The sequence below is a fragment of the Pelobates fuscus genome, chromosome 12 (assembly GCF_036172605.1).
Source record: "Pelobates fuscus isolate aPelFus1 chromosome 12, aPelFus1.pri, whole genome shotgun sequence".
Lineage (NCBI taxonomy): Eukaryota > Metazoa > Chordata > Amphibia > Anura > Pelobatidae > Pelobates > Pelobates fuscus.
The window spans coordinates 107,116,975-107,131,891 of record NC_086328.1 but is presented as its reverse complement, the minus strand read 5'-3'; the positions used below and the strand labels follow the sequence as shown (position 1 = coordinate 107,131,891).

At 42.1% G+C, this 14,917-nt stretch overlaps 1 protein-coding gene across 1 annotated transcript in view; it reads right to left on the bottom strand.

The window, feature by feature from the left end:
- Window positions 1–14,917, bottom strand: part of MICAL2 (microtubule associated monooxygenase, calponin and LIM domain containing 2) — a 208,706-nt gene that overhangs the window by 154,090 nt on the left and 39,699 nt on the right. The window contains exon 2 of the mRNA XM_063437516.1: window positions 5,038–5,395. Within this exon, the coding sequence (XP_063293586.1) occupies window positions 5,038–5,301 (264 nt within the window). The 5' untranslated portion in view covers window positions 5,302–5,395. The remainder of the gene's footprint in view (window positions 1–5,037; window positions 5,396–14,917) is intronic.

Below are 14,917 nucleotides of genomic sequence, written 5' to 3'. Positions count from 1 at the left end.
AATGTTTGTGCTGATTGCTTCACTTTTAGAACACTGATCCAGAATTGCTTCTTAAACACCCCCCACTGTTTTCTAACTTTATCTCCCTATATAAATAGATGTTTGACGGGCGATTACAGGAACCCCAGAGCTCCAAGTTTGGAGCGTTCCAGGTGATCTTTATTCCAGAGATGAAGCTTTTTATGATTGTATTAGGAGAACCTTTTCCATGACCCTGCGAGGGGCTGTGCAGCTGTTCCCAATTCTTCAGACAGCTGACAGAGTCCCGGGGCATTCCTGATAGGGAAATACACGGCAACTATTCTTTGTGGGTGACAAACTATACCTTACTGGAAAGCAAGGAAACCTAAAAAAATAAATAAAACAAAAAAAAATCCCAACCAGTTTTAACATTCGTGATTCATTGCAGAAATGTGGTTTAACCATTTAAGTCCCAAAGCATACGTAATTAAAGTCATGGAAACCTTTTAAATTGGGGGCATCGCCACAAAAATGGGGTTCTGACTACTCAGATCAGGTTCATGACATCATATAGTGAGTATCACACAGTAAATATTTAGGCCTTGTGACTTATAATTATGTCTAAGTGGATAGATTGTAAACTTCAGGGACTAGTAAAGTCAGCATATTACTATCATGGCTAAATACTAATTACAAGGTATGGTTTCCATTCTCATCTCTACAGGAATCCATAACCACTTCATATGTGATGAAATTTTATTTTATGTATTTTAAGTTTAGCAAAAAAAGGCTGTTTTATTTCTGTTAATTTTCTGCCCTAAACCGAAAAATATTCAACAATTTGGCACTTTTTTGTCTCTTACGGGACTGCACACAAGTGGAAAGTTATGTATCCTGTACACAAGTTGTAAAATCTTTCACTAAAGTTTCGAGTCAAACTGGTCACGCAAGAAGTGTGAAAAAGACGGCAGCTCCATGTGCAAAAATTCCCACGACTCCCAAACAGCTAAGTGCATTAAAGAGTGATCATTAAACGAGCTGCTGGTAGGTTAGGTGAAACGAGGGCCCTGCCCAAATGAGTTTTAGATTGTAAGCTTGTTTGGGCAGGGTCCTCTTTATCTACTATTCCATACGTCCTTGTTAGAATGAATGGTTCTTGTTTTACCTATTGTACAGTGCGGCAGACTATGCTGGTGACAAATATTGTTATTGTAATCTATAATTTGTTTTACCTATTGTACAGTGCGGCAGACTATGCTGGTGACAAATATTGTTATTGTAATCTATAATTTTGACGATAAAGTTGAATGCACAGATTGTAATGTGACACCCCATGGATTTACTAATTTCAATCACATTTCACTTCATTGTTCAATGCGTCCAGTGGTTTCTAGTTATTAAAGTGAACCCCCAGTCACAGGTATTTAAGACAATTAACGCAGAAATCACAAGTAGAGCGTCTTTGCTGAAGATGTAGCTCCTTTTTAGAAGAAAAAAATATTGTTTATTGGAATAAAATAATTGTGATTCTGTACAGGTTTGCTGATCTGCTACAAAGGCATACATTTTATGGCGGACTCTTTTTTTTGTGACATTGAAGTTAAATAGAAGAATTTTCTTATCCTGTGAGTGCAGAAAAGTTTAAAAAGAAACAAAGTGGGCAATATTTTTAATTTAATCGGCTAATTCAGTAGATGAGACAATCCCCCTTATTGTTAAGAGTTAAGTAAATTAATGTTAATGTAATTTCTGGGGGGGTGGAATAGTGGCTGCATCCCAATGAAGAATTAGCCTTGGGCGTTTTGAGTAAGATCTGCTTGTGAGATTTCACAGGATTCACATTTATATCATGTGAACGGGTGAAATGTATTACAATCTTAGGTCACGTTGAACACAAAAGCCTTACTGTCAGCGCTGTAATTTAACACTTGCTTCTCTAAATTGACCACTTTTTATTTCTTCACAAATAAATCAACATTCGATGACAGAGAAAAGAGTAAGCAAGGACAAACGCTAGCAGTTTTATGAGTGACAAGTGGTCTGAATTGCATTGATCTTCAATAATAACCACCACCTTTGGTCTGGCAGGATGGAGAAAGGAAGGAGATTGGACAGAGTCAGGGAAGGATGCAGGAAACTGGATACTGTAGCAGTGGGGAAGGATTTGTTTCCAAGCATTATAAAGTAGAATATGTTTTATAGAAATAAAATAATACCTAAAAATGACAAAGAAAAGTCTCATGGCATTGGGGAAAAACTCCAGGATTGGGGGAAATAGGTGGGATAAGAGCATTTGTCTGCATGGTGGTTTGAGAATGAAAATGCACAAAGACACAAAGGAAATGGAGGAAAGGATGAGGAGTGGTGGTGATGTGTAAAAGAGAGACTGGATGAAATCAGGGAGCTTACAGGAAAGGGAAGGAAGGAGAAAAGCAAAATGATGTAGGACACTTGTTTGAAAAGTAAGAGCCATAAAAATTGGAAGAAACAGAGAGATGAGCGATATTTGCAAATAAACCTCAGAAACCTAAGACAGTGCCCTAGATCTCAGAAATAGCAAAGTCAGGAAGATGTAGTCAATCTCATAGACAGGAAGAAAAGCAGGCAGTTATAGTACGATGACTGAGACATGAAGACGGAGGGACTGTGATTTATGTTTGTAAGCTGGAGATGTACAGAAAGGATGTTAGAAGTATTGGTTGAAAATGTTGGAACTTAGGAGAGAATGGAATGGAAAGGATGGAATGTTGGAGAGTTAAATGGACAAGGCCAGGAAGATGTAGTAGAATGTTGGACATTAGGAGAGAAGGCCATGAATGAGTGATGGAATGTTTTAGACAAGGCCAGGAAGATGTAGTAGAATGTTGGACATTAGGAGAGAAGGCCATGAATGAGTGATGGAATGCTTTAGACAAGGCCAGGAAGATGTAGTTGAATGTTAGACATTAGGAGAGAAGGCCATGAACGAGTGATGGAATGTTTTAGACAAGGCCAGGAAAATGTAGTAGAATGTTGGACATTAGGAGAGAAGGCCATGAATGAGTAATGGAATGGTGTAGAGTTAAAGGGACAAGACTAGTAAGATGTAATACAACTGGGGTAGGCAACCTTCAGCACTCTGGATACTGTGAACTACATCTCCCGCAATGCTCTTACAGCCATGATGCTGGCAAAGCATCATGGGTGGTGTAGTCCAAAACATCTGCAGTGCTGAAGGTTGCCTATCCCTGTAATAGAATGTTGGACATTAGGACAGAAGGCCATGAATGAGTGATGGAATGTTGGAGTGTTAAAGGGACAAGGTCAGGAAGATGTTGTAGAATGTTGGAAATTAGGAGAGAATCCATGAACAAGTGAAGGAATGTTGGAGAGTTAAAGGGACAAAGTCAATACTGGTGACATTAGGGGAGAAGTCTATGAATGGGTTGAGGACATAAATAAAGGAGGCCGCGTAATGGAAGAGACACAGACATGATAGGAAGACAATGGCAAGAATAGGTAAAGGAAGAGGAAGGGAGATAAGGATCAGTTGGATATAAAAACAAAAGGCCAGGAAGATGTGGCATGAAGAGAATTGTTCAGGAAGATTTCCAAGACAAGAAAAGATGTGATCAAAAGAACAAAACAGTAAAAAAAAGTAAAGGAGAAACAATGAACTCAATTTGAAGGAAAATATACTTTTTCAAATGTTTTCTCCACTGGCCTGATGAAATTCCTTCATGACTATCTTTAATGATGCTTCTGAGTTATGGTAACTATAGCCAATGCAAAGTACACAACGGATTTATTCCCATAAACATCGTCTCTCATGGGGATTACAATAAACAATGATCTTCTCTATATGCCAATGTTTGATTGATGTGAACCCTGTCTTAAAAGAAGACTTTAAAATGACAAGGATTGCGTGAACTTCAAAGAATGCATTTTCTGAAAAACACATGTTTCAGGAGAATTGCTAAATAAATACCTCACGCCAGCCTGACAAAGTGCTGCGAATTGCAGTGTTTTTATAGCAACTATTAAAATGTCTTATGTACACTGAAAGGATCTGATCCTTATTACCAAATTTGTGCAAATATTTAAGATCATGACGTGTGCCTGATGGAGCCTGGAGATGGGGAAGAGAGGTTGAGTCACGCAATGGAATGCATTCTTCGCATTTTAATGAATTTAGAAGAATATTGAGAGTTGAGATTTTTTTTTTCATGACTTTTCTGTCTGTTTTCAAGAGGTTTGTACAATAGATCGCACAGTAAGGTATTATGGTTTGATGGGGGAATGAGGCATTTTGGCGTAAAGGAGATGGAATGGCAAAAATTAGAAAAAAAAATAATGGGATAGCCACATCCCACATCAACTGTAAAACAGGTGGATACATTGTAATAAGTTGCAATAAATGCATGCCATTTTAATACAGATGGCCTGTAGCTTCTATGTTTTTCTAATTAGAGTATGCACTAATGAGAGGAAATGAGACCCTAATGCATCCCTCCACTGCATAAAGACACCACATTTAACCCCTTAAGGACCAAACTTCTGGAATAAAATGGAATAATGACGTGTCACACACGTCATGTGTCCTTAAGGGGTTAAAGAGTCATTGCCATAGCACCAACTGTAAGAGAGTCTGCTATTACCAATCACATACAATACCTACTGTCAGCGGTGAGTCAACCACCTGCTAGAGTGGGCAGAGCCAAAACATCACCTGTAATATCTATAGTCCGGTAGGTAGAGGTAACCGCAACTGCTGGCAAAGTCTGATCCCACCCATTACCTGATAGAAATGGCCGATACCAAATGTAATATAAATAGTTAAAAAGAGACGTTCCTTAAAGGCTGGGAAATATCTGTACACTCAGCCAGTGAAAAATAGACCATCATATACAATTATCACATTAACTCACCCGTCCTGTCATAAAAGGCTAAAGAACTATTTTTGGAAAAAAAAAAAATTAACCAATTAGGTATTCATTTAAAAAAAAAAAAGAGGACATAGTTTTGACAAACTCTGCTGATAAACATGTTGCGGTCTAACCAATGACTATATATATAGGAGCCATGGAGGCCACTTACATTGGTGTTGAGACATGCTTTCCCCTTGTTGTATTCTTTGTGGCCGATTCTCTTGTCCAGCTTGTTCCACAATGCCTTGGCCTTCCAGTTCGTCACTTTGGACTTCAGCTTGGAGTAGAAGTGTCGATAGTCCTGTGTGTCGAGCTCCAGCTGGCGAGTGAGGATATTAAATGCCTGGAGAGTTCCTTTGCATGTGGTGGCCTGGATAAAATTCTCAAAGAGCTGCCCCGCTTGGCCCTGTTTGTCTTCTTCATTTTCGTTCATTTTTTTCCTGAAGAGGCTCAAAACGCTATACCTGCTCTGCTGAGCACGGACACATGAGGTGGCTAGTTTGGTAACGCTTTGTTAACAGTGACACCTACAAAGTAATAAAAAAAATGAGTTTAATTAGAGGTAACGCATTTCAGTTTATCACCAGAATCGACCCTACAAAATAATTCACGTTAATATATTATTCAGCCACACTCCCGCCTTGTTGTCCTACATCTCATCTCAACATTACGACAAATATCGGCAGACATGAGCCATGGACCTTTCAATGCTCATATCAGCTGGTTAGAGCGGTGGTAAACTCACTCCATGGAACCCAGGTTCAAGTGTCCCTGGGCAAGGAACCTAATGATCTATATCCACCTACCTCAAATCCTCATGGGATTGTAAGCTCGTTTAAGCAGGCCCTTCTTCACCTCTAAATATCTCCTTTCTATAATTGTAAAGTGTCGAGGAATAGGTTGGCGTTATATAAATGCAAAATAATAATAACAGACAGAAAGAGACGCATATAAAACGGACAGACTAAGCACAGACGGATATTTTCTGAAGAATCCAGAGTTAGAATGACCCTCCTGATATTTCAAGGCTGATACAATCCCGCTTCCCACCAATCTGTGTTCAGATCAGCTGGCTTTTTACAAGTTTCCAAAGGAAATATTGATTTAATTATAAGAAGAAAAGAACATTCTAACAGGCAGTAAAAACAGCGCAGATTTTGTTGATTCTTGCTTGAGGGTGAGTTAACGTACCTCGCCTACCCTTGTTTCAAGCGCCATCATTTATTATAGGATTATTAAAATTAGTTATGTATACGTTGAATTGAGACGGCTGGACTTAAAAGACCCCAAGCAACATATAAAAGCTTTGTCTGTTCCAAAAGTCCTGAAAACACCCTTTCTATGGAACTCCTGGGAGAACAGTCACTCTCCATGATCCTTCTACAAAAGAGGTTCAGCAGCATCTGTCCCTTTGAGTGACAGGCCTCGTATTCCAGAAAAAGCCATTTTTGTATATATATACTTTATAACGGTTAATATATATATATTTTTTTTTCCCCCAAATCAGGTATTTTTGCCCTAAGAATCCAATTCACTGCAATTTACTGCTTAGAGTTAAATATATTTATTTGCCTTGATTTATTAAACAGCAGGCTCAGTGTAATGCACCTGTTTAATCTTAATATACTATTGAGCCAGCTGCGGTACCGGGCCTTGTGAAGTGGTGAATGCTGTTTTATATTTCTTGTTTTTGGAACACTTTCTGCTGTGGATGAAAAAGCACTCCGCGTTCATCCAACAATACCCAAATAACTTCTTTACAGTTCCTCCCAAACGCTGTTCCATAACACAATTAGACACTCCTTGTGAAAACAAAATATGGCAGCTCGCAGCACTCCTTTTGAACATTCTTGGTTCGCTCTTCATTGGGAAGATATAGAAAGGGAGCCAGTTCTCCTTGGTCCTATATCTTCCTCTGTCCGTGCACAGTGCAAGGTCTGAGTGGACTTTGGCCAGTCATAAAATGGGCCAGATTATCCTTTCATTGGTAATGCTAGAACAAGTAAATTGAGCTGAGATGCATTAACAACCCAACTGCAAAATGGTCATCAGCGGCCATCATTCCGTCATGGAACAGACAAGGAAGTGGGCCCTAGTGATGCACCGCCAAAAAAGACGATGGTAATGTAGTGTTCTTGCATTGACGGTAATGCCTGGATATTATTTGCGGTGACATAAGAAACCTCTAATAGAGTGCTCAGACTGCGCTTTTATAGGACTTGTCTCCAGGGGCCAAGAAAAAGACTTGGTAGATTATAAAGGTTCCTGGATTGGGACTGTCTGGAAAGATTACTGTGTAATGAATAATCCCCTAGAACGGTAGCAATGGTAACAAATAGACACTTATTCCACAAAAATGTAATGTAACCACGTTTCAAAGAAGTGGGCAGAGGGGGCGGAGCCTAGCATCCAAACGGAACGGTCGCATCTCCTCTGAGCTCCGGCAAACTCGGCCTGAATTAAGCACTAAACTAGGCAAATTCTAACAAAAAGCAAATCTACGAGACCCCAGACCGCACACAACATTATGGGACGCAAAGCCAAGAAGCAAAAGGCGGAAAAACCTAACATGAGCATGAATATTGGAGACTTATGGCGGCAGGCACATGGAACCGCACAAGCCAAGATGGCGTCTTACCCCGACGACAGCTCCGACTTCTCGGATGATCACACCCTGGAGTCCGGTGACCACCTAATACCGGATCCTCCGCGACCAAAAGTGACCCCGGCACCACTCCCGATTAAAAATGGCTCCTCGCCAGTAACCAAAGCCGACATGCAAGAGCTGCTGGCGGGCCTTCGGCGAGACATACAAGCGGACGTGGCAGCGCTCCGCGCCGACCTCCAGGGCCTGACAGGTCGCATGGGAGCTCTGGAAACAGACTCCCGCAATGCCAAACAACAGGCAACTCGCCTGGAATCAGAGCTGCAGTCCTTGAAGGCACATCAAACCGCTCTGGAAAGGAAAGTCACGTCCATGGAGGACGCAAGGCGATCCTCGAACCTCAAGATCAGAGGGGTAATGGAGACAGTGCCGGACACAGAACTACCGCACTTCGTGAGACGCCTCCTGTCCTCAATACTACCCCCGAAACAGGCAAAACTGATAACTCTTGAGAACCTATTCAGAATACCTAAACCACAGAGAGCTCCTAACGAAGCTCCCAGAGAACTAATAGTAAGCTTCCAGTCCAAACAGGAAAAAGCGGCGGTCATGACTGCCCTACGAGGACACTCACCTTATACGTTTGAAACCTCCTCCCTCACTTTCTATGCGGACTTATCCGGGGAAACGCTAAAGTGGCGGAGATCTCTGCAGCCTTTCACAACGCTGCTTCGCTCACACACCATCACCTACCGGTGGCGGGCAGCCCAAACCCTGCTGATCACCCACGAGGGGAACTCTTACCCGGTTCATACGCTGGAAGACGCAGCGGCAATCCTAGGGAATCTGGGCCTTCCGCCCGACTCAATGCTCAAAGCCACGCACCAACCGACGAATGCCCAGCACAACTGGGACCCGGCGAATACCACAGTCTTCGTGCCCCGGAGAACACAAGTGACCGCCTCTCACACGGCTCCAACGTAAGAACACAACGAGACGGAGAGAAGACAGCCTACAGTTGCAGGACATTTACTGCCAAAACTGACAATGACTGAACTAAGCCTACCAGACAACGCTCTCAAAATGGCGGACATATGCCTAAACCTCACCGCTCATACTGCCAATAGCCACGGACACTACAGACCCTGAGCTATGGTTCTATCTCATAATGTTTTATTCGTTATACTCGTTTATTGTTGGGATGTAATGATGTGTGAAATATAGACCCTCTTAACAAGCATTCTGATGCTGGACCAGCGGTCCAAACCTCCTCCGTCCTGACACTACCGTGCCGGACACCGAGGCGCAAAGCTATCTAGGTCCTTCTAGTGGTCTCACATTGCCTTTGGGGCCAATTTTGCCTTGTCGATGTTCTTTTCATTATTTTATCTTATGTTCGTTTTTCATAACTTGTATGACCCTCGACTATATACATACATTGGGCCTTGTGAGTCCCTGCAGATTGCTCCTACAGGAGCTCATAGCCCCTATATAGCCTCACTCGAGATCAAATGATCTCTAGCTCGACATACCCATGCACAACTAAGATCAAACCCATGCATGCTGCCTTGGTTCTGCAACACTCTATAGACAGGCAGCCTACAAAACTCACTAGGCATAATATTTACATTTCTGCTCCCTATACGTTTTTAGCTTACACAAATAGCTGCACACTTACCCAGCGCTTGTAAGCTACCACATTGCAATAGACTGATTTTAAAGCCGAGTTAGCTATAAGTAACTACTATGTTTTTCACCCTATGACATGCCATGTTTTAAACCTGTATTATACTTAAAAATTGTGCACAACAATCTTTATGCCATGTTATTACTTGTTGTTAAATGGTCTCTTGCAGCTATTGTGGCGTAACAGACCAATTGTTCTTTTATCGTACACAAACAAAAATAAAGAATTTAAAAAAAACAAAGAAGTGGGCAGCGCAAAGAGAGAGTGTTAGACTGCTGTGAAAGTGAAGGGAAATGATGCTGACATCATCTGGATCATTCGCTGATCTCTTTCTTTGAGATTTCTTACAATAACAAGACATAGGAGCTGACATTTCCTGCAATACATCAACAAATTATTACACAAGATCAGCATTTCCTGATCTGCCACCCAGCCGCCATGCCCCGATGGGAGAAATGTATAACAAAGCATTTCACAGGCACGCAAGAACTCACCAACGTGCATAAATCACATGCATTCACTAACGCATATAAATATGCATGTACTTAGAACCCACACATGTATTCCATAAAACATGCTTTCTCTAACCCATGGTTTAATCCACACACTGAGCATGCATTGTCACCTGCTGTACAGGCATAGATCCACGCTCACACACACATAAATCACTAATCACACACACACACACACACACAAATAGAGATGTACAGGGCTATTAATTTACGTATCGGTTGTTCTGGAAATTCAAAGTGCATTTAGGTCGAAACAACAAAATTTGAAAAATTCACTAATGTTTTGGCCTAAGATAAACTAAGTTTCTGACACTTTAGTAAGTAATCATACGTGAAGTCCTTGTTAGGACGGTAGCTGCTAAAAGCACTTCCCCAATTTATCCAGCAGTAAACGACTACTACCTGCTGGCTCCGAAAACAGGATATTTTGCCGCTCCCATCATCCCGCCCCATGTCAGACTTTATTATTATTATTATTGTTTTTTTTTAGCAATGTCATTATTAGGGGGTGTGGTAATTATAATTATTTCTAATCATTTTTTTGGGGTTACTTTTTTAAAGTGATTTAACCCAACCCCTACAGGGCCTGCCACGTGCTTTAAATGATCCAGTGTCAATAGGTTTTGTCATTTATTGAGCAAGGAAAGCTGTTATATCCCTTGAAAACATTGCGCTTCATATATTTCTTAAGACCTCGCTTTTTTTTTTTTTTTTTAATTCTTTATTTATTCGTGCGATAATGGAACAGAATTTTCCTATTCTGCCACAACAGCTGGAATAGGTTATGAACAGGTTTACATTTGTTATACATAGGTAACAATTAACAGTCATACAGCACTTTTCAGTTTATATCTACAGCAGTTGATAAGACATGTCTAGGCTGAGGTGTGTGTTTTTCGTGTATGATATGGCATGTCGGAGCTCATGAGGTGAATTAGATCTTAGATTTCGAGGTCTGAGGCCGAGTTTGGAGCTAAGAAAATTTTAGAGAGTATGTTAGAGTCTGAGTTAGCTCGGACCTCTGCTCTTAATGACCAGTACCTTGTAAGACTTCTGGACAGGAGTTTTGCCGTTGCCGTCTACGGTTGTGGAACGGTAGGGTCAGGAGTATAGTTACGGTTCTACTGGCTCCACTCCTGTCTCTGCGTGCCATGCTTTGGCATTTAGGTACTGTCTTGCTGGTTATGCCCCTAACCAAGGGAGCAGCGGGGGGGGGGGGAGGGAAGGTTATTAACTCGTGGTGTTATCTGAGGTTGGTCCGGGTGCCCTTAGGGGGGGGTCCCTGTTTGTCAAAGGAATACTGGTGTAAAGCCCTATCACTCAGGTTGGGAACGTTGGTGTTTAGGGTTTCTTAACTTATGCACATAACAATTAATATTCACGTAGTCTTTATCTGCATGGACCAGATACTTATAGTCTCTTTGTGGGTCCTAGGTGTTGAGTCTGCTTGCTGTGTTTAGGTGGGCAGGTGGCGTGTCTGGCCGGCGCTCGAGTCCAAGGGGGTACTGTCTTCTGGGTCCCCCGGGCCCTCCGATGCCTGTGCGTCTACAATAGTCAGTCCCAGCGTTTCCAAGAAGGACGGGGCCTCTGCTAGCGAGGTAAGTGTGTGGGTAGTCCCATTGTGTGTAGTGAGCAGTGAGCCCGGTGCTCCCCACCTGTAGGTGATATTGGCGGTACGTAGTTGTTGGGTCACAGGATGGAGTGAGCGGCGCCACTGTAGGGTGGCCCTAGTCAAGTCCTGATAAAAGGTGAGGCTGGAGTCTTCGAATTTTAGTGGGGTCTTACCCCGCAGCGCCGTCATTATTTGTCCCTTGTCAGAGGAGGATGCAAAGCGTAGTATAACATCCCGAGCTGTTTGTGGGGCGACTCTTGGGGGGCCTGCGACCCGGTATATGCCGTCGATCACCATTTTTCTAGCCGCCGCTGGAGGCAGAATAGTAGCCATTAGCCGTCTCGTGTAGTGCGGTAGCTCTTCTGCGGTGACCCCTGCGGGGACGCCTCGTACTTTAATGTTGTTGCGTCTATGGCTGTTCTCTAGGGCGTTCAGGTGTAAGGCCATGTTATGGTGGGACTTTTGAAGCTGGTGTACCGAGTCCTGTACCTTTGTTAAGTTGGTGGTGACTTCGGCCATGTCAGTCTCCGTAGCTTGCACCCTGTCCTTTGTGTTTTGTAGGTCCGCTTTGAGTCCCGCTAGTTCCTTTGACAGGATTTTGTGGAAGTCATGCAGGAGTATTTGTAGGTCATGTTTGGTTGCTGGTGGCGAACCCTCTGGGGGTACCGGTGGGGCTGTACATAGATCGCTTCTCTCTGCTCGTTCAGCGTGAGCCGTGTGGGTAGGAGGAGGCTGGTGTTCCTCTAAGGCCTGTTTGGGCCTAGCTGGCCTCTGGAGCATGGCCCCGATGTCCCTTCCTTCCGACTGGATACCAGCTTTCTGGGAACGTCTCCCCATGGCGGGCATGGGGTCTCCCAAGTTGGGTGAGGCTCCGGCGGTTGGGATGCTTAGGAGGTCCTGATAAGCACCACCGTAAAGCGTCGCCAGGGTAGGCAGTATGTGTGCGGAGTAGGCCCCGGGCCTGCGCTTCTGCTTTAGCGTCTTTGTTTTCTGAAAGAAGGGCATCTATCGATGCAGGGCAGTTTCCCGGATCGGGGTATATATTTGAGGTGGTGGGATCAAGCTTGGTTGTCAAGATTTAGGCGAGTTATTGGCGTAGGTAACAGAGCTGTCAGAAATGGCGTCTGACCCGCTCGGCAGTTGGCTCCGCCCCCAAGACCTCGCTTTTTAAACTGGTTTTGTGTTACCAAACAGTCCATGATGATCTGCTCAGTAAAGATTGGTAAAAAGGAAAATTTTATAACAAATAGCAGGAACAACATTTTCATTTTTACCCTTCCAGTGACGGACCATTCTGATAGATATTTAAATTAATAACAGCATATACTATTAAATAGCGCCCAGTGCAAAACAAAACACACTGCGAAACCCTTAACATTATATAAAAACATGCAGGGTACAAGGTAATGCATTGCTCACCAGTCAGCCACTGACACGGTTAATATAGTTGCACACCATTATATAACGCCCACCACGCAAGGTGCAAGGAGATCCCTTGTTAGCCCATTACTGGCAGGAAATGGAATGATTTGAAGGTTAGTTTATAAGGCACCTCTTGTTCCCCCGTCTACAAATAAAACTCAGCCTGATAAATAACAGAGAAAGAGCGTACGCTGTGTTTTCCAGCTTAGATTGACGCCACCGTTAAACAGTATTGTATAAATAGTCAAACAACCTGGTGGGAACATTGAGTGCTCAAGGTAGGACACATCCCAAAGTACTTTAAACTCCCCTTAATGCGACGGATGACAGCAACCTACATAAAGCTGGGACGGCGTATTTACAGGCATCTCGTTCACGCAGAGCAAGAAACCATTCCATGAAACAAAGGTCGTGTCCTTACAACACATTAACTCACTGCTGACAGATAAAGAAACACTGAGACAGCTGGAATGCTAATTCTTCTAATATGGCACACCAACATATTCTGCAGCGCTGTACAACGGGAAGCCAAAACAAACAAACAAATCAACAACAGACACACTAAGGTGAACAGCGATAGAACACGCAAAAGGTCCTATCTTATACACACTTACAATCCTAAAAATCCTCATGTTTTAATTGCAAAAATGAAAAAAATCGCAACTTATCAATCAGACACCGATAGCAACGGACATGGATTTATGGAGGCAATGAGTGAGTGACCTGGGTTGTAGATTCATTTTTGCAGTTTAGATATTTTATCCAAAATGTTATAACATACATGTCCGTTCCTCACACACATTGTTTAGGGAATAAGCCCCCTTGTGTACAATGGGTGGGCTTGCGTGCTCTCTATGTACCCGGTGAAAGAATATCCCTCTTCAAGAACTGAATCCAGCAGGCTCCCGTTTTATATTATTATTGTTATTTATATAGCGCCAACAAGTTCCCCAGCAATGTACAATATAAAGCATGTGCGCCTATCCTTACATTAGCCTGTTGCATATGATGGTGCTTTATGGAGCTTTATAAATAATAAAAATAATATCCAGCCACATGATTAATATTTATTTTACAGTTCCTACAAAAAAAAAAAAAAAAAAGATACTCAGCAATAATGGAAAATAACATAAATGGGGTGTCCCATGGAGCTGGGTGAGAAGAGGAAACAGGGACTGGAGAGATAATGAGGGGAAAGGTCGTAAAATTATTACAGTAAAAAAACGAACAGGAAGATTTGAAAAATAAGGAGAGCCAGAGATAAGGATATTTTAATAATCAACTTTCCATGATTGACAAATAGGGAACTGCTACTGTTTGTATATGATTTATATCTGTACCATTATTTCAAAGTACACATTCACTTCTCATTATAGTCTGGGGTTACCCAATGTCTCATCTTAGCTCCTGTTTTTTTTACATGATACATGCGCCATATTGCTATATAATTGGCAGGATCATGGCACCATATTAACGTAAGGATCACTGTGATCGCATGAGATCCCTCCCCTATTTATTAATCTGTAAAGAGCACGTCGCTAGCATCGAATGGAAATATTCGTGCTCATCTTGCTACCAAATTGTCGTACAATGTCTTAGGATGTTATGACCTTTGCTGTACTAGGATTTTGCTTGTAAAATTAGTTTTCTCTGGACTCTGAGTTCTTGTTTCAGTTCTGTTTTATGCGGTTTGCACACCCAAAAACAGGAACACAACACCACACAGAAAAGTGAAATGTAAAACTTGCAAGTATAACGCAGGCCAAACAAATGAAACATAAAAACAATACAAAAAAAAATAGCAAAACTATTTAACTGTAAAAAAAAAAAAAAAAAAGTAAAATGAAAGCGAAATGCGTTAGATGGCATTGGTGGTGTCAGTGTTGGTCATGTTTTTATATAAACAAGAAACAAAGTAAACAATACAGAAAGCACAATATAAGATGTTTTGCTGTTTCACAAAGCATACATTGATAGTAAATATATCTTTTCCTACAGATTCCAGTGGAAGGTTCGGAGATCGATTGCTCACTAAAGCAGTTATCAATGATTTATTTGGCGCAGTGAGCATCGCGTGTTTTTAAACTGCTCTGAAAGATTGTGTTAGGTGCAATGGTGCGTCCTGTGGGGTCAAACCTATGACAGCATGGGGTCTTAGAGGAAATCCACCAATAAAATGTGTGGTTTGAACCTGGAATCACTTCTTGACTG